The sequence below is a fragment of the Mchenga conophoros genome, linkage group LG22 (genome assembly GCF_057382185.1).
Source record: "Mchenga conophoros isolate Kocher_MC1m ecotype Shallow Benthic linkage group LG22, M_conophoros_male_GT1.1, whole genome shotgun sequence".
NCBI lineage: Eukaryota > Metazoa > Chordata > Actinopteri > Cichliformes > Cichlidae > Mchenga > Mchenga conophoros.
Genome location: NC_140546.1, coordinates 34319006 through 34339534, shown reverse-complemented (window position 1 = coordinate 34339534; position 20529 = coordinate 34319006). Strand labels below are relative to the sequence as shown.

At 41.0% G+C, this 20529-nt stretch overlaps 1 protein-coding gene across 3 annotated transcripts in view; it reads left to right on the top strand.

The window, feature by feature from the left end:
- The window catches only part of LOC146549787 (growth factor receptor-bound protein 10-like), a 68603-nt gene that overhangs the window by 20811 nt on the left and 27263 nt on the right, over positions 1 to 20529 (top strand). For all 3 annotated transcript variants that reach the window (XM_085261780.1, XM_085261779.1, XM_085261778.1), the window contains exons 2-5: positions 325 to 430; positions 6470 to 6563; positions 16434 to 16671; positions 19014 to 19137. In XM_085261780.1, the coding sequence (XP_085117906.1) occupies positions 380 to 430; positions 6470 to 6563; positions 16434 to 16671; positions 19014 to 19137 (507 nt within the window). In that variant the 5' untranslated portion in view covers positions 325 to 379. The remainder of the gene's footprint in view (positions 1 to 324; positions 431 to 6469; positions 6564 to 16433; positions 16672 to 19013; positions 19138 to 20529) is intronic.

Genomic DNA, 20529 nt, shown 5'->3' with positions numbered 1-20529 from the left:
GTGAAGGAACTGTGTGTGTATTGTATACAATGACTGTGTTTACACTGTGTGTGCACATGTTCAACCGTGCATGCACACTAAGTCGCACAGACAAGCTTTGCTGTTTAGGTGAGAAGGAGGTGCAGGACTTTTGTCTTTAGAAAATTGATACCAGTTGTGCAAAGTTGTTGTGTAATGTATAGCACAAAATCCCAGATCCACCTTTAGTAGTTAGTGAAATTTGTTAATTAAAACTTCATTTTAACCCTGTGTTTTTTTTTCTTACTGACTTTTCTCTGTGATTTTAGTGCTGTTCTTCATTCAGTCTGTTTCTTTTTTGTGCAGAGTGCTGGTGAGACCAGAGGGTTATTCCCTGCAGAGGGAACGCTGAAGGAACATCATGGCATTAGCGGGATGCCCTGACTACTTCTTACGTCATTCGAACTACCAGGTAAACATTTAATGTTCCAGCTGTATGTGGGTTTGTTGGTAGAACGGGAATAAAAGTAATGTTAAACTGGAGTTAGTTTTCACGTAACAGTTAATCAACTTTAAGACTAAGTGACACTTGCTGGTTGATGAAGAATTCTTAATTTTTGTGTAATTTTAGACAAATTTTGGTATAATCTTGGACCGAACAAAAATTATTTTATTTTACTTTTATGAGTTTGCCTGTTTGACATGGTGCACATTTACCATCATGCTTTTAGAAGATGGTGCTGTCCTGTGTGCATGCTAACACTAAAGGCCTCGGTATACCAGTTATGTTGGTTGTTTCATGCAGTGTGCACTAGGGGACATTGCTTACCTAGCGCACTGGTTGGTAGCTAGCGTTGGTTGGTGGCTCGCGTTGGTTGGTAGCTAATGTTGGTTGGTCGCTTTGTCCACTAGGCAACATCACCTAACAGTCACTTATATTTATTCCTGTTTTTAAGGCCTTGGTCGCTGCTGCGATACAATAAGTGTCGCCACTAAGACAATACTGCCACATCAGCGCTGTTATAGGAGGAGAAGTCAAAGCCGGGAAAAAAAACCCATTGCCAAGTGGGGTTTTTTCACCAAGTATTTCCCATGTCTCATGTTTTCAAATTGTTGTAATAGCGCCCTCTGTATAATCTTTGACTATTAAAATGGCCGTAAAAACCAACATGATCATGCACTGGTGTCTTCAGCCCAGCTGCAGCAGCACAAAGTTTGCAGTTGGCTAACTGCTGTGCTAGAAATAAGTTGGAGACTAAAATGTTATCAAAACGGATACAAATAATAGAAAAGATTGATATTCTCCGAGTAGTAAATAAAAAATATGACATTATTATTTTATAATATTGTCAAGAGACTAGCAAACAGTTGCCTATTCATATATAACAGATAGTTAAATTATCATTTGTTTGAAATTTGTGTTGCTGCTCCAAGAATAATTGCAGTTGTTCAGTTCTCCGACTTCCTAGTAAGCTAGCCACCTTTGAATGCACTCTGGTGCTGAGTGCTTAGCAGTAACGATGAGCAGAGCTTTTTTTGTGGAAACCAGCTGCTGTACTGAATATGTCAACTGGGTAACCAAGATAAACATTAACAGATGAAACCACCGAAATATTGATTATGAGGCAAGACCAAGGTTAAAGTTTAGCAGTGGGCTAAAGTTTGCTTGCCTCAAAGTGAGCGAATCCCAGCTTAGTTTGGTGAAATATGGCATTGGTGCAACACGACAGACCTGGTTCCACTGTCCAACTCCTGCAGAATGAGCCCTTTGTTTCTCAGCTTGGATTTTCTCCTTTCCAACCCTCCAGTAACCTAAAGAATTTGGCTAAAGAGCTTCATGGAGGTCTATAAGTAGAGTGCTAAGCAAACAACAATAACAAGTTTGGGCTTTGTTGTGTGACAGGCCTAAAAGCACTGGATTGATGGTATGATGTCTTGCTGGGACCCATGGAATGATGGAGGTGATGTAGTCTCCGCTGTCTTTTTTTTCTCTTAGTGGAGGGACAAAAATCCTGCTCACCCAAACTGTGGGACTGCTGAGCCCCTGCTGAGCTGACATTAAGTTAGACTGGTTCACGTTAGCTTCCAGGAAAGAGTTTTGCCCCAGTAAGGCTGCAGTGAATAGTGAATTGAATCCCCATCGAAAAACAACATTCCTCCACCCTGCATGTAGCAGAGAAAAACCAAAGTTTGATAGTTTGATGGAGAGAAGTGGGTTACAACATTGCTCTGTTTGTGTTGGTCTGTGTGTATGTTGCTCATGTAAAGCTTGCCAGTTGTCATGAAACAGCATGGCACACATGGAGTCTCTGCGCGGCAATGACTTTATGCTCAGTGTTTAGAGATAAGGAGCAAATAAGCCCCTTTTCTTTGTACTTACATAACACTATACATAATGGTGGTCATGTTTGGGAATTTGGGCAGCAAAGTCTTATGTGTGTTCCTGTGTCTCGCACTCTTACTGAGAGCGTTGGACCTGTGCCAGGGAGGTCTCAGATTAAACGGGCGGCGACCCTTGCTTTCCCTTTTTTTCTTATGGATGTATTTGTAAATGTGCACACACATGCTCTCCACAGACCAAGAGACCACTGTCCACAGTCTCAAAGCTCTGATGAGTTATGACTTTAACTGCTAAGAGCGGAAAGAATGAAGCGTTTAACCTCTGCTTCTCTCCTTCAGCGTCAGCATTGATACCATTTGTTCCTAAACATGTCTGTTCTGCCTGACAGTTTGTGTCTCTATATTCTCAGACGTCAGGTAAGTGGTTATGTGCGAGCATGGTGACGGGCACGCTCAGTTGTGTTTGTGCTTTCGAGGAAGCGCAGCCTTTAAAGCACTTTGTTGAAGTGCCTTGATGTCAGTGCTTTGGGCAATGGAGTGAAAGGGGAGCTCGCTATTTATGAAGGCGATGTCAAGAGAAGTTACAGGATGTCTGTCCAAAAGCAACCCCAGTATGTCAAGCTGATGGAAACTGTAGAGCCACAGCATTCGTTCAGTGAGATATAGCTTTAATGCTCCAAAACCCAGGACAAGAAATCACTCAAATCTTGGAAAACTGCTCTTCAATATTTAATGCTAGTTTCTGGCCCAGAGACATTCTGGAAATCAGCGTAATGCGACAGCGAGACGGAGAATCAAAGCATCGTTTTGAGAAAAAGAATGTGCAGCCAACACCGCTACCTCCAACGTAGCAAATCTTTCAAAGATGGTTTTAGCACAGATTTTTGTTAATGCATATAGAAGTATTTTGGCTAAGTCGGATGAGATTGTATGCTTTGTCAAAGATACAAAAGCTTCCCATCAGTAGACCGGAAGTATTTATAGTGGCACCATTAAGAAATTATAATTTTCTGTTAAGAACTAAAGTCAACTTCTAGTCTTAGGCTCTGGATCCACACACAGAAATTGCAGGTATTGCCCCACAAAAAAACAAAAAGATGTGCTTCTACTGCACATAAAACAAAGATGAACATTGTCCACAGTGGCTTCAGTGTTTACTTCCATATTACACAGTGCTGTGTTGTTGTGGTTGCTTTGGGCAAGCCAGTCATTTTAGGGTCATGATGAGAGTTACAGTGCTGTGAATAAGCATCTGACGCCATTCATTTCTTTATATTTTGCTTCCAATGAGACAGATTTTCGTTTAATATGTTAAAAAGGTTTTGAGCAGTTCTCTAGGCTTTCAAAGTTTTCTTTGGACATTGGCTGCTTTTTCATTAATTTTCATTCCATTTCAGATTATTTTATATGTGTCATTCAAACATAAAAAGGTATCTCACTCAGACAACGTAGCAGCTGTTCACCAAAATCTCATCAGAAATGATCTTGGTGGCTATCAGTGGGGAGAAAAGTTATGTGTTAAACACGGTGGAGGCACAGTAATGAATTGGGGGCTGCATTTAGGTCAGCTGTGTTGAGGATGTTAGCCAACTTAGTGCAATTATAAACGCAGAAAGGTAATATGCAAAACCATCTGTCAGCAGCTTTATTTTTCAAAAAGACAATGATCCCAAACACACTGCTAATGTAGTAAAAGCATACCGGGATAGAAAAACACACACACAGAGGACCAGTATCAGTCATGGACTAGCCCAAATCTCAACATTACTGAAGCAGTGTCGGCTCATCTGGACAGAAAACAGAACAAAAGGCAGGCAAGATCTAAAGGAAAGATTTAAATGTCCTTCATGAAGAACTATTCCTGAAGACTAGTTAAAGAAGACAAGAAAGCTTCCCTAAGAGGGTTCAGACTGTGTTGAAGAAGGAAAGCAGTTACACCAAGACTTTTGCACAGTACTGTATTAATAACCTTTGGTCCTCCGTGCCCCCTGATCAGACTTATGCTTGCCCATAAATGCAAAGCCACAATGCTAAAAAGGCTCTGTAACTGTAATAAACTTCTATGGAAAAATACTAAGATGAACATTCAAAGTAATTCAGTGTAAATGAGATTTGTTAAACGATGCTGTGTGTTGTGAAACAGAAAACACACGACTGCAGGAATGACTCACAAGCCGTAAAACTACAAGAAGAAAGCCTCCCTTCATGTACTGTGCCACTCAGTATGCCCTTAAGACTAGTTATATGAAGAATGCTGTTTTGTTTGCTATAACTATTGTGCAAAACAGTCCACATCTGGTAAATGATTTTAGCGGGAAATCAGTGCCTCTTTCTAAGAAACAGGTTCATGTCTTTCAAAATTGGCTTTTTCTACTCATATAACCACCCAGGTGACGGCTGATGTAGCATCACTACTCGATTTAGAGTTCCAGGTGAGTTTTTTATGGGGAATGTGGCCATTAAAGCTGACCCTTTTACTGCAAGAGCGCTGCAAAGGAAAGGGTAATTTTCCCTACGTTTGCTTGTAGCTATATGTTAACACTGCTGCTACTGATAGCTCTTTAAAGACCTGGAACATCGTCCTGCCTCCAATTCCAAACAGTGTATACCCTTGTGCCTGGGAAAGCCCAGACTCTGAACAGTGCCAAGAGAAGATTGATTAGTATGATTGCAGTGAGTAAATCACTTGATCACTTGATATCATCAGATTAAAAACATTCACTTATAAATTCTCTGCGTACTTTTTCCAGCTTTTCATTTTAGCTTTAGGTATCAGGTTTTGCTGTTTATGGAGATATTCTGTCTTTATAGGTGTGGTGATAAAGTTTTTCCATCTGACTTAAAGGAGTAGCATCCCTGATTTGCTTTTGTGTTCAGGGTTTGGTGTGAAAATTAAGATTAGGTCCATTAAAAGGGGTTACAGCTAGCACTTAGCTTAGCACAAACACTGAGCACTGGATTAAAGAGGTGGTCTGGCTGAAAACTTACCTACCGGTGTATTTAAAGGATATTAAATAATATTTTCATAATGTTTTCTTAAGATATATATAAAAATTGAGGTGGATATCCACATAATCATGGAAGGTTTTACTCTCGTTGTGCTAACGTAGCCTAGCTTACCACTAGACTATTTGTTTTGGAAGGTTTTAAAGAAAGAGCCACAAGTAGATCTGCTAGTAGTTAAGATGCAAATAAAAGGTCATCTCAGTTAATTTGGTAAAAGTCTCACTTTCTGTAGATTTGGAGTAATGCCTGGTGTTGTGCAGTATGTATGTATTTGATATATATGTGTGTATATATTTATGGGTGTTTAGCAGCTTGTAAGTTATTGTGCCTCAGTCTTAGCTATAGCCTGGCCTGCAGACTTTCTCTTTCAGCCCATAGGCCCTGCAGCCAAGTTGCCTTCCTTGGAAAGCTTTTGGCTGATGCTGCTTCTCAGAGCTATAAATCTTACTCTGGGCATTTATGGATGTTTTCGAAGCACCGAGGGGAGCTGCGAGTGTGTGTGTATGTGCATGCATGTGGACTGAGACCTCTGGCCACGAGCAGTTCCTGGAAGCAACGCTTCCGCGTTCTTCTTTTTCCTGGAAAAGAGAAGATTGAAAATTTCATTGGCTTTTTTCCCTCTCTTTCTCCTCTGCAGCTTTCTTGCCTTGAGGCTGCTTCAAATTAGACAATGTGTGAAGAACTTGGCAGGATGTGTGCGTGTATCTTCAGACGTGTGAAATTGTATAAGTGGGCTGGGACTGGTGGGTTTTTTTGGGTGGATTTTTTTTTTTTCTAAAAATTATTGAATTGATTGATAATCTTTTTTTTCATGAAATACATCAAGGTTTAGTTAATTAGTGAGTTTCACAAGTTTAAAATAAAGCTCAGTATACCTGATACAGGGAGAGAGTGTGCATAAAGGAAAGGTCAGAGGGGTCAGAAAGCCAAAGTGACAAAGTGTCACCGGGCTCTGAATGCCTGACTTGGCATTCCTCGACAGCCGAGGCCTGAACCCACCCTTTGCCCGACCATTTGAACTCTGTGAAAATGACACGCTGTCTTCCCGTTTTACTAAAATATCTGACATCTTAAACACATTGCATGAGGCTTTTTTTAACCACGTGCTCAAAATTGTTCTTTTTTTAAATGTTTTTTTATGTCCTTTACTTTTTTTTTGGGACAGGAAAGGATGGACCGCACTTCCACTCGCAGGCCTGACGAGCTTATTGTTCCTGGCTTTCAGCGCTCAGCCAGTCAGAATTTGCCACATCACCATGGTAACTCTTCTCTCTTCTCCTTCTTGAACCTATGTTGGATTTATTAAAAAAAATTGGAACATTTAGGTTGGATTATAATAACTGGTTATTACCATTGGTCTTTTCTGGTATGTCCTGAGTGATTAATGAAATCCTTCCATCTAGGGCTGAACGATTATGGAAAATAATCTAATTGCGATTTTTTTTGCCCCAATATTGCGATTGCGATGCGATATGCGATTATTTTTTAAGGTCTTTGTCTTCTGTATTATTAAACAAAGACAAGCAATACATCATATAGTATGGCCAATACTATATTACATTAATTTTAAACTGTTCTTTCCTGGAAGACAGACCTCTGTTATGATGACATGAGGTGATGCATGAATTGATGACTGACATTTTTATTTAACTTCTTCAATCACAACAGTATATTTGAACATACACAATAGTTTATTTTTAGCTTACAAACATCTGAGCATAAAGTGGTGACAAGGAACCCTGGTGTAAACATTAAAATGAAAGTCAGTACAATGTGCAGATTGCAGAAATATACATAAACAAAATCAGTGGCTTTACCACACTCAGTTTTTCGACATCTGTGAACTACTAGACAGTCATTCAATTAAAAAATAATATTAAATAAATAAAACTAATAAATAAAAAATACACACAGCTTACTGATCTCTGCAGTCAGTAACATTACACATAAAGTGCAAACATAATAGCAATTGTATAAACACACACACAAACACGCCTTTAAAGTTTAAAGGCGTGAAATTGGACGGTCTAGTTCTGATTAGCGTCACCGCTGTCTCGGTGGAGTTTATTAAACTCGGCCGTCTGCTTCTTGCTATCTAAAATATAACCAGACACTGGTGTAAATTCTCGACTGTCTCATACTTCTGTTTAATAAGTTTTCTGTTTGACGTTTAGTCAGCTGTGTGAAAACCAAGGAGGAACCCACCCGGGGGATTAATAAAGTTTTATTTTATCTAATCTAATAACTTTAATCTCAGCCAAACCGATTTACTCACGAACAAACAAAACACTGAAAAAAGCCCAACAATAACATTTTTAGGTTGTCTAAGTGACTTATATATTACGTTTAACCCGAGCAGCGAAACTCCGCGGTGATCTGAAAATGATGTGCCGGGAGTTGTGCCGTTCTCGGCCGCATCAGTAACCCTCGAGCTCCCGGCTAGCTGTCGAGTTGGTGGGTAGCAGACGCCTCTGAAAACGTCGAAGCACTTTTGCAAATATGGGATATCTTGATAAACCGAGCAGATATTTGATGTTTACACAACTACTTTCTCGCCTGAAAATATGTTAAAAGTTTATTTTGTGACCCAGAAAGATTAGTATGAGTAATTTTAAAACTTAGTAGCGGCCGCCATTGCTGGAAACTGGAGTTTGGCTGGGCCGCGCTATGAATTCTGGGATATGGTAGTAATTTGGACCCCTCCCTCTACCGCTGCTCGGCACTATTTTGAACTCTTCCCTTCCCCACAGTGCCTCAGTATTAAATCTGCCCCCATTATATTTCCAGAATTTCATTCACACTTCCAGGAAAATCTTGGGAATTCTTGGCTAGTGGTTATCCTGTGGATTAGCTTTTTTTTTTTCTTTTGGTTTGGTGATTTATTGGACTGGCTTCACTTCTGCTGCTTGTTGGTCATGCTCGTGTATTGTAAACATGGTTTCACAATAAGTGAATGGGTGCTTACATAGGTCTATAGGTCAAACAGTTCAGGGCAGAAGGGAGTTCATAGAAAGTAAGCCATAGGTCTGTGGGTCAGGGTTGTAGATAGTAGGAGGTCAGCAGGTTCATACTCTATTCAGGCAGTGACGCCACTGGAGTGATCAGCCGTTTGCCACTATCACACACTAGACAGTAAAACAGCACTTCCAGAATCTTTTCTTGTTGTTAGTGATAGCTTGTAAAGTGTAACTGCTACAACTAAATATGGGGTCAAGATCATGCAAATGTAAATGCATTGGCACAATAGACGCAAGAATCTCTCAGTCTGTGCACAACTTTTTATAGTAACTCAACAAACCAACAAGGAACAAGTCTCCACAAGGAACCATTGAAATGATGCTTCTAGTTTCTGGAGCTTTTCTCTGTTTTGTTTTTTAAGTTAAACATTTACCAAGTTGAATTCTCAAGTACAACAATAAAAATAAAGCAAAACTAGCCTGCAAAAATTTATGGACATGGCCAATAATCAGTATATGCATCCATTTCCCAAACCCAGCTGATAACATGCAGATAAATAGTCAGCCCCTCAGTTATGTAATATATGATCATATATTTTGTACACAAAATAATAGACTGTTCAAACAAATTGGTTTGTTTACACAGGGTGAACCTGTTCTAAACAGTGAAAAGTACACAGTGCCTATTCTGGTATTCTATGGCAAATCAATCAAGCTCCTCGGTGCTGGGCAGTGAGCACAGGGTCCACTAGGATTCTCAGGTCACCCTCATGAAGTCAGTTTCTGGTTGTTTGGTCAGAGACAGTCACACCAGTGACCTGCTGGAGGTCATTCTGTAGCTCTCGCAGTGCTTATCCTGTTCCTCCTTCCAAAAAGAAACAGATAGCAGTCCTCCTGATAGTTTAAGGGCCTTTGACGGCCCTGTCCACTTCTCCCAGAGTAACTGCTTGTCTCCTGGAATCTCCTCCATGCTCTTGAGACTGTACTCGGAGATACAGCAAACTTCTGGCAATGGTACGTGTTGATGTGCCATTTTGGACAAGCTGGGCTACCTGTGCATCCTCTCTACGCTCCACGTATCGCCTCATGCTACCAGTAATGACGCTGACCGTAGCTAAATACAAAACTACTGAAAACCAGCCAGAAAAGATGTGGAGGGAAAAAATGTCAGTGGCCTCCACCTGTAAAACTATTCCTGATTTAAAACCACTGAAACTGATTAACGACTCCCTCTGCCACTTGACTGACCGAATCAGTGTCCCAGAAGTTTAACTAATTTGATGCTATACATATAAAAATGTTTCTTTGTATTTTCAGCAGTGTACTTACCTCTCTTGATATCTGTCTATATAATTCACAGGGCTCTATGTAGTACTAGAAAAACTAAGTACATGATTTAGAAGCTTGCAGAAGCACCTTTAGTAGTAATAACTTAATAATCATTTTCCGTAAGACTTGCTAGAGACTATCAGTCTCTTACATTATCATTCCAACTTTGCATCAATTCACTGAGGTTTGCAGGCATTCGTTTGTGCACAGTTCTCTTGAGGTCCCACCACTATTCTGCTGTAGGTTCCAGTTTCCAGCCAGCTTTAGCTGACAGTCAGATAGCCTCACATTTGTCACTAGAATACTTTGGTATAAAGAGGATGTGTCCAGGTCTGTAGGTGCCAAACAAACCCAAATCATCACACTTCCACTACCGTGCTTGACAGTTTGGTATGAGGTATTTGTGCTGTATGCTCTCTATCCGGTGTTATTCCAAATATGGTTCTAGAAGTCGTGGTTTGTTCAGATGAAAGCATGCAAACGCAAGCTGTGCTGCCATGTTCTCTTTAGAGAGAAGAGGTTTTCTCCTGGAATCCCTTCCAAATAAATTATACTTGTTTAGTCTTCCTCTAATTGTACTTTAATCATAAAATTTAACATTTAACATGCCAAATGAAGTCTAGCACCAAATCACAACAACAGTCGCCTCAAGGCGTTTTATATTGTAAGGTAGAGCCTACAATAATACATACAGAGAAAAACCCAACAATCAATGAGCAACTATGAGCAAGCACTTTGGCGACAGTGGGAAGGAAAAACTCCCTTTTAACAGGAAGAAACCAGGCTCAGGGAGGGGCGGGGCCATCTGCTGTAAACCAGCTGAGGAGAGAGAAGGAAGACAGGATAAAGACATGCTGTGGAAGAGAGCCAGAGATTAATAACAAGTACGATTTAATGCAGAGAGGTCTGTTAACTGAAAAGGAAAAACTCAGTGCATCATGGGAGTCCCCCAGTAGCCTACGCCTATTGCAGCATAACTAAGGGAGGATTCAGGGTAGGGCTGCTCGATTATGGCAAAAATGATAATCACGATTATTTTCACTGAAATTGAGATCTCGATTATTTGACGATATTTATTTAACAATAACAATGTGTTGAATAATGACTTTAAAGATTGTCAAAAAATAATCTAAAATAGTGTGCAAATACTGATAACAGTGCAAATGTTTGCAATATAAAAAATAAATGAAAAATGTAAACATCTATGTTTAGTGAACTTTGCAGTGTTGCTCTGTGGTGCAGCTACGACACCGTAGCAAAGTTTACACACTATGTCTATTTGATCCATGTCTGACTCCGCGAACCCATAATGTTTCCACACCACTGAAGTTTTTTTACCTCTCTTTTCAACCAACGGCAGTCACTCTCCTCTCCAAATAACTTCTGCTTAGCTTTCCGAGCTTCCCTCGGGTCCTCTTAATCAGCGGTCCCCAACCCCCAGGCCTCGGATCGGTACCGGTCCGTGAGTCGTTTGGTAATTCAGGGTCACCTGGTCCAGCCCTAACTATATGCTTTAGCAAAAAGGAAAGTTTTAAGCCTAATCTTAAAAGTAGCGATGGAGATTAATGGGGAATGATGTTCAGTAATCAGGTTAGCAACACTTGGCTGCTACTTCCCCTCTTTTCCTTGGGGGCAGTAGGGATGTACTTAGTTTATTAAAGGACTGTATATAGTTTATCTGATAAAATGTTGTGCAGGACAACACTTCACTTCACTGAAAAGGCAAGAGTCAAAGTCACCCATCTCCAGTTTCATTCTGGCTTTGGTTGGTAGCTGAACCTTACCTCAGCCTCACTGATGGATGTGCTGTATTTTTAGATCATGACTGGCTCAGATTACATGCCCTTCATTTATGCTAGATGTGGGGGTTTTTTCTTACAATCTGATGACATGTTAACAGTAGATTTAATATTTTGTTCATAATTTTCTTTTATCTGATTTATGTGCTGTCCTCCGGTCCTGCAGCTGAGTAATAAGCAGATTTCTGCAGATAGCTTGAGGCTTTCACAGCAGTAACACTCATTGTCACGATAGAAAATCATTCATTTTATGCACCTGTAGTTACACACTAAAGTAACTTTGAGAGTGTTTGTGCCTCCAACAATGCAAAATGTAAATGCACTGACAACATAAATCCTTTTCAAATAAAAAACAGCAGCAGCAAGAAAAACCTACTGAGAAAGTACCAACGCAAAAAGGATGCTAAATATAACCCCTGTGTTTTTGTTGCATAAAAAGAACTCCGTTGCGCTTTGCCCTTGAAAATCTGAACATTCAGCTCTCTTCGCTGACCTCTAGACTGCTGTCAGAGATCGATGATTGCAGGTTGTCGTGGCCAGGGACAGAGAGCACTCATTCAGTATATTTTGGGATCTTACAGGACTGAACTGGCCACGTTTGTATGGTAGGTTTTGTCATCAGATGCTAGCCAGACGGCTGGAGCGAGTCATCTACATTCCAAGTTATAGTTAGCGGAGGAGACGGAGAAGACATTTTCATTCTATATGTCCTCTGGGTTCCCTGTCCATAGCCAGCAGCGCCGTGTGGGCCAAGCCACAGGGGGAGGGGGAGGAATGCCAATGATACCATCATTATCCTCTTAAAGTGGCACTGGGATACTTTTTTTTTTTGTAAAAGTTCTCTTTTAGCAGCAAGAACAAAACCTTTCAAACTCACAATAATTAGGATGATGAAGAATCTTCCTGTGAGCAACTTTAAATATTATTGCAAGTGTTGTTTGCCATTGCATTGATGCACATTAGCAGTTGAGAGAAAAATAGACTAAATGTTAAGTTTTAGCATCCTACCAAACGTACAACACTGTGCAAAAGTCTTGAGCCACCCTCATTTCTTTGTATTTTGCTAGTAAAATGGGAAGTAGCTGCAGCCATTTAGAGAAACGCATGTAAACAGATGGAAATACAGCATATAAGATGAAAACAGAGTTTGTACATTTCTTAGCTTTAAAGTCAATATTTGTTATTACTACGTTTATTCTTCAACAAAGGCTGAACTCTCTTGTAATTTCTTTAAGTAGTCTTCTGGAATAGTTCTTCAGACTTCTTGAAGGACTTCCAAAGCTCTTTTTTGGATGTTGGCTGCCTTTTGTTCTGTTTTCTGTCTAGATGAACCCACACTGCTTCAGTAATGTTGTGGTTTAGGCTTGTGAGACCAACCTATGGGTTGATACATTGGTATTGTGTGTTTTTCTATCCAAGTGTGCATTTACTGCACTGGCAGTGAAGGCTTTGCTAATCAGACAAAAAAATCTGTGTCGAGATCTGATGGTACTTTTCTGTGTTCATCGTTTCATCATCGTGTTGCATTCAATATAAAATGTCGCCCCAAACCATGACAGAGCCTCCACTATGTTTCATAGATGGATATGAACACTCACCGTTTGTTATACCTCAGACTTTTCTCCCCATTTTGCTTCCCAAGCAATGGTTTCTTTAAAGCCATCCGTCCACTGAGACCATTTCTGATGAGGCTCCAGGGAATAATAAATGAATTAACTGAAGGGCCAGATGTATCTGTCAGGTCTTGGCTGGACTTGTCCTGCTTCTTAAGGACGCAACTTTTACTAAAAATCACAAAGTAGCATAACTTTTATTATGCTATGGAAGGAAAAACACAGGCATTAGTAATGAGACGAATGACAACACCTCTCGCTTTTACAGATCATGAGTCCACATTATGTTACATCTTTATATAACAGCCATGACTGTCTCTCCTCCTGCGTGGTCTTGTTCTTTTCCTAGAACATCTTTTGCACACACAGCCCCCACCCCACCCAAGCAACCATGTCCCACTCATGAACCCCAGCATCACATGACCCAATGTCCCAGACTGTGCTCTGTGTTTGTGTGTGCGCGTGACATGCATAACTCCTTATAACCTAAGATGAGCGACTCCTGTTGTTTTTGGTGCAGCAGCTTTTCCCCCCTGCTCTCACTGTGGATGTTCACAGTGTTTGTGTACATTCGGTGCACTGCTGCGTTTCCTTTTAAATTTCTCCTCTTTAATTAGATGCACATGTACATCAGCACTGCAGAGTGCACATACATTCCTGTGTGTCTGTTTTGATGTCCTACTTTGTCCCAGTCATTTGGCCACCATGTGTCATGAAAAGGCCTGGTTAACGTTCCCAGAGTGCTGTAATTTCGTCTGAGAGGAATGTCAAGAATTCTGTGTGTGGTGTTGGGGTGGGACTCACGGAGGACCAAAGGCCTTTAGACACACATACACACACATAGCGAAACACATTGAGACCACAGTTGTGAGGACGTTTAACAGAGCTTATGTAAAAGTTGATTCACTAGAGAGATTTCTCTCCCGCTAGCAGGCTTTTCCCCCACAAGCTGACAGTGCACATTTACTTTTTAGAAAGTTAAGAGTAGAAAAATCTATTGCTGCGAGGTTGGAAAACTGTTAGTAATGACTGCCATACACAGGATTATCTCCATCTGTCCCCAGAGGGCATTTCATTTTGCATTATAGAGTGCTGCAAGAAGTGAACCAATTCATCATCAGATAGCACCACATGAACAGCATCAAAGCCTTGAGGGAAGCCCAAAGTGGGGCTTGCAAATCCGGGCCTGGCTTTAGCTAATTAATAACAGTTTACGGTAAAAGATCGGCATCGACATCTGACCTGCACGACCAGGGGCCCATTCACTCTGGTTTGCTTTGGTTAGTCGTTTGGTCTGTGGGCGAGTGCTGGTTCGAAACTGCTGCTGGCTGCCAGGAAGGCTTGTCAGCCCCTTGAATGACAGTTTACACACAGTTAGGCCAAAGGCAAGCCAGGGAGGTGGTGTACTACACAGGAATTGAATGAAATCCAAGCCAAAGAGGAATCCAACACAAGGAAGAATGATACTTCACATCAGGGCTGTGCTTTCTCTCACTCTCTCTGTCTGCTGCCATGCTTGATAATTCAGGGCCGTGATGTTTTTCTGGCAATATTTTTATTGCTTAAATTGCTGCTCTATCAAAGTGCCATTGAGGTTTCAGTGTCATTGTCTCAGTATGTACTGTAGACATGATACAAAGGTTATGAGCTGTTTGCTCAAAGTAAAACTAGTGCCCAGTCTGTGTTTAATTGCAGACATAGATAAAGAAAAGGTTCACTGACACAATTGTCTCTCTAATCAGACTTTATTGGTTCCTCTTTTTTTTCTTTCTTTTTTTTACATCTTATAATGAGTCTTTTATTTCAACTGCTGAGCCTGCCAAGGCGGGAAAACTGTGTAGATAGGTGTGGGAACATGTTTTAATAGGGTTAGTTGGGCATGTGAGTTGAAAGTATAAGTTGGCAATTCTCGTCCTCCGGAAGCATTCTTGCATCGGGATTCTGTTTGATGAAACTTCTAACTCCTTGGCTACCTTTCCTCTTGCTGGTAAAAGTTTACCTGAGATACTCGGCAGGGATGCCTCCAGAATTTTTTCATAGTGGTGGCCAGAGATGGGCAGTAACACGTTCCGCGTTACTGTAATCCGATTACTTTTTTCAAGTAACGAGTAAAGTAAGGGATTACTATTGCAAAAACGGTAATTAGATTACCGTTACTTTCCCGTAGGAACGCTGCGTTACTGCGTTACTAAAACCGTGATTTTTTTGCGAGAATGTCTCATGACAGTGACGTAAGCGAGTGCGCTGTTAGTGACAACAGCTGTGTGCAGATCAACAATCCACATATCGATTGTGGGAGAGAGTATGAGCGTGCAGCGTTTAAAGCGTGGAAGTACTGACCTTACTTTGAGTTTGATTCCATAAAAAGTGACAAAAACATTAGTGTCCGCTGTGCGTGGGAAGAAAACTTCTTTTTACAGCGAAAAAACCCCTAAACTTCCAACAAGCACCGAGTAGCTACGACGTAATGGGAAACTCACAGAGAAACTCGCGGATTCTTCAACTGGGTAAACCTCCGCCTACCCTGCTCCTGCTTTACAGGTGAAAATAGAGCAACAGGACCGCTGAGTCTGTGACTTTATTTATTTTCTGCTGTGTTTTACTTGCATCTATTTGAAAGACTGAGTGTAAACACAAAAAATATTTTATTTTATGTGCTGGAATGTGCAGAAAATAGGTTTAAATGTTAAACTAATTTATTCAAGTCAGAGAATGTTGCATATAATTAAATTTTTGCTTGATGCATAAAGTTAAAAGATTAAAACTGATAAAACAAGTTAAAAAAAAGAGACTTTTCCATTTGATTACATTTTGTATGATGGATTATGCAGAAAAAGTAGAATTGGGCTGACAGATCTATCGCTTTATCACCTCTTCAGGTTGTAAATCGTGTTTTAAAAAAGTAACTAAGTAACTAAGTAATTACTTTCTTTTGAAAATAAGTAATCAGTAAAGTAACGGGATTACTTTTTTGGGGAAGTAATCAGTAATTAGTTACTGATTACTTTTTCAAGTAACTTGACCAACACTGGTGGTGACCATATGAGGGCCACTAAAAATATTAGGATGGCAGAATTTCCAGTTTTATTATGCTGTTGTCAAATATAGGTTAAAAATAAAAGAAATATGGCAAAAAAAATAAAATAAAATAAAAATGTTTGTAATAGAATGTGAAAAATAACTTTTTTAAATTTCTATTTTAGGTTGTAGTCCTGCCACCCAGCAGGGGGCGCTGCAGCATTGTCACCCTTTCTTTTCTTTACTGTCCTGCTTGTGATTCCACAGCTGTGTTTTCTTCATCACTAACTTTGGTTGCTGTAGTGTTAAACTATGATGATTTTGATGACTGTCAGCTGCTTGTAGATGCAATGCATCACTGTCACTCATTTCATTCTCCCTTTGCTCATCCCGCTGTCCACCTGCATCCGCAGATGATGACGTGGATCTGGAGCAGCTGGTGAATGACATGAACTCCTCTATGGAGAGTGTGTACTCCACACAGACAGACACGGCGGTTCTTCTAAACAACGGCCACGCCCCTCACCACCACCATCAGGTGCACTCTTCCTACCTGGGACACAGCCGTCGCCACACCCCAGCCCTGCCCTCTTCTTCCCCCTCCAGAGAAAGGCTGAGACACTCTCAACCCATGCACATCAAAGCTGTCAGGTAAATGCTCATAACCTAGGCCTCTACATTGATCGCACTGGTTTATGTTCAAGATAAAGATAAAAAGATCGCTCTGCTACACCTGCAGAAATAAAGATATGAATAAAAGATAACGTAGCACTGCCAGCAAAAGAACACTCTGCTATTATATATCTGTCTGTCTGTGCCATTCTTGTAAACATGCTATCTCAGGAACACCTTGGACGAGTGATGACGTTTCATATCCCAAAGGTCAAAGGTCAGCTTCACCGTGAAATCAGTTTTCTGCAGAAACCTTTTTTTTTCTGGCCACTATTAAAGGCCATGATCAGGAACAGAAGGGGAGAGTGTGACCATGAATTAACTTCTGGTAACTCTGTAGTTGCAGTGATATTATATATTGCTTTTTTGTGTTGCCACATTTAAGATGTGTGTTGAACTTCTCTGTGGGTTTAATCAGAATCAGCTTTCCTGGCCACAGCATGTGTATACATACAAGAAAAGTGACTGCTTCTAATCACTGTCAGTGAACCTACGCACTAATGAAATAGAAGTTCAACAAAATAAGTCATAAATTAAAAAAACAAAACATCAACAACATAGACATCAAAGGTCTGAAGCGCAAACATCATCCACCGTCCTTACACCCTCAACTGAGATGATGAGCATTTCTCATTTTCGGGATCTAAACTGCAGTCTGACTGCTTGTCCCACACAGTTTGCTCATGTTTTTACAAATCTGGCAGGTGCACCATGTGATCAGGCAACCGATCTGTCTCCAGTGTTCCCTCACTCTATTTCAGTTCCATCTCACCAGACCTTCAGATAGAGTAGACTCAATAAACACTTACACAGATTAACTGCACTCATACAGCGTGTTATTTCATTCACTTTAAGCCCTTTGGCACCCTCACATTGCCAGTTAACCTAAGATTCTTGTCTTTGGAATATGGGAGAAACATCCCGGCTGACCAGGACATTCATACCCAGAACCTGCTTGCTGTGAGGAGACAGTGCTGACCACTGCACGCTGTGTTAAACAAGAGAGTGCGATACTCTGTAAAAATCATATTTATTGCGTTCTCCAGCGTTTTAATGTTACTGTAACTGTATTTTGGGGTCGTCAGGGTATCTGCTTCCACAATTTCCAAAGAGTGGGACATAAATATGTACAAACCTAGAAATATTACAAATGTAATAGTTAGAAGCCGACAGATGATGAGAGGTTTAATGTAATTGACCGACGTTGACGTTAATAACAGCCGATAAGTTAAAATTACACACGTAAAGAAGAGACGACACCCTTCAACCATGTTACGAGTGTTGATGTTGCATATTTTACTCACCAGAGGGCACTGCAGTTTCCTTTTTGGCCACATGGCACAAACAAAAATGAGCTGATCCAAGCAGAGTCAGAGTAAACAAGGTTATAAATGAGTACACATAACAAATGTGTCTATTGAAAGAGATTAAAGGACTAGCATTAGCTAAAGGTAGTCACTTGCTTACATTAATCCCTGCCTGTCCAAGGTGCTTTGCAACCCACCCCCATCCCAGATCCTTCAGTTCAAGCTGTTTTTGCTTTTTCTGACCATCTCCGTTGTTATTGTCAGCAGCTCTTGCAGTTCTTGCTACTGCTCTCTCTTCCTCAGGCTTTCGAGGCAAGTGGACAGCGGGGTAGGTCAGGCCGATGCAATGGAAACTCTACTGTATATAAATTACTGCAGATCTAATAAAGAGGCCCGACAGAGCTATAAGTCTATGCAATTTAATATTTTAACCATCTTCATGCAGAATAAAGGTTATAATGTGTTGAACATACTTGCACAATGAGTGTAAAGCAAGCTTGGAAAGCTTGGAAACACAACAATTTAAAAGAAACGTGCAATAATTGGCAGCAAGTCTGAGCATTTGAGCATGATAAAGTTATTTTAAAGAGAAATGCTTGTTGTTTATTTAGACAGAAGTGGATTAATATCTAGGCCAGAGGCCGTCCAGTGGTCAGTGAGCACCGACTGTCTTCTTGCCCTTTTCCTCCACTGTTGACTCTGAACTTTAACAGAATATCCAGATCAGTGTGCCCTGTTTGAAAGTGTCATTATTCAGAGTGACACTGAACAGAGTGAGCCTGGGACAGCTTCTGCTAATCTGTGTGAATAAATTACAGTAGCTAGAATTTAAACTTTTTAAAAAGTTTAGTGGTCCAGTCAGAGTTCAGATTAACTTTTAAGCTGAAACCATGTTGATTTGTATTCCTTATTATACCCAAATGACACCCATAATCATGTGTATATATATCCTCCAGTGTTAGTCTCTCACTGGTAACCTGAGGCAGTGTCATGAATGTGTGTCTCCCTCTGCAGGAACCTGCAGGAAGAGCACCAGCTGCGTCCAGCCTCGCTGCCAGCCATCCCCAACCCTTTCCCTGAGCTCTGCAGCCTAACTGGATCCCCTATTCTGAGCCCCATACAGACCTCTGACAATTATGTAAGTTCACCTACACACACGCCACGTGCACCAGCACGCAATCACTGAGAATGGTACAGCTGATTTGGTAGAGGCACAAGTGGTCAAGGGATTGGCTACATTTTTGTTGCCCATGTTAATTAGATCTTGCATTTGTGTTAGTGTGTGTTTTCAAACCAGCTGACTGGCCTGTTATGTGCGGGTCAGAGCAGCATGTGTTGACTTTGGCTGCGCACATCCTTTATCCATTACACAACAACTCAGCCGGGGTTATCTGGCAGTACATGTGTGTTATTGTGGAATCATCATCAATCATATTTACACACGCATGCAGACATGTGACGGACATGTTTTGCTGTGGAAGAACGAGGTGAGCCGCGTCTCCAGGATGCTGCGGACAGAGTGCAGACTTCCCGTGGCAGAGCCAGGAATACGGCTGGGAACATCTGCAGGTCGGATCTCTCTGAACCTTCTGAATCCGTCTGCTGGCTCCGGCAAGACAGGCGCCCTTTTCCGGTTCACACGCTTCAACCTCGGCTCCTAGCGTCACTTCGAGAGAGTCTCTGTGTGTGTGTGTGTGTGTGTGTGTGTGTGTGTGTGTGTGTGTGTGTGTGTGTGTGTGTGTGTGTGTGTGTGTGTGTGTGTGTGTGTGTCACAGCCTTGCCCTTCCTTCCCCCTGCTGAGCCTCCTGTCCCAGGAATGTTCCATCCTCCTCAAAGATGTTTTCAGGATGCCCACCCTGAACAATAAAAGTTATTTTAGATGCTTATTCACTCGCTCGCTTTCTTTACATACACACGCACACTTTTTTTGTGTGTTGTTAACGCAGTTATACACACACAGGTGGCATTATTCAGTTCACACACGCACAGAGACATGTGATAAGCCAAAGCATTATTTTTGCATTTCGTTGACATCAACTCACAAGGTCTGGAGTCAGAGAGCAAGTTTGCAGTTTGTACAAAGGATCTTTTGTGTGCGCGGTCGAGTCTGTGAGAGCTGACTAAACATTGCTTCATTTCTCTTTCCCAGATCATCTTCATTTCGTCCACAGTTCTTGTTCGTTCAGCGAGCCAAATAACCAGCCAGTAGCAGTTACGTTTCTATTTTTCTCTTATCTCACGCGGCTTTAACTTGTGTTTTCTGTCCAGTTATTCATACAGATAATGGCTGAGGCTTGGCACCATTTTCATTCGTCCTTGTGTCATTTTTCATTGCTCGTGACAACTTTAGAGCAGGCAGGACATTCTTTAACAGTGTTTAAATGCACAAAAACAGGATGGCGGTAGTATTTCTGTTTAGGCGATAGAGCTTGTGGAAGGAGTAAAAAGCACGTGGAAAAATCACCTCTAACATTCCACCATGTTTATCATAGTCAGCAAAAGCATTTTGTCCAAAGGAGAAGAGGAGGTG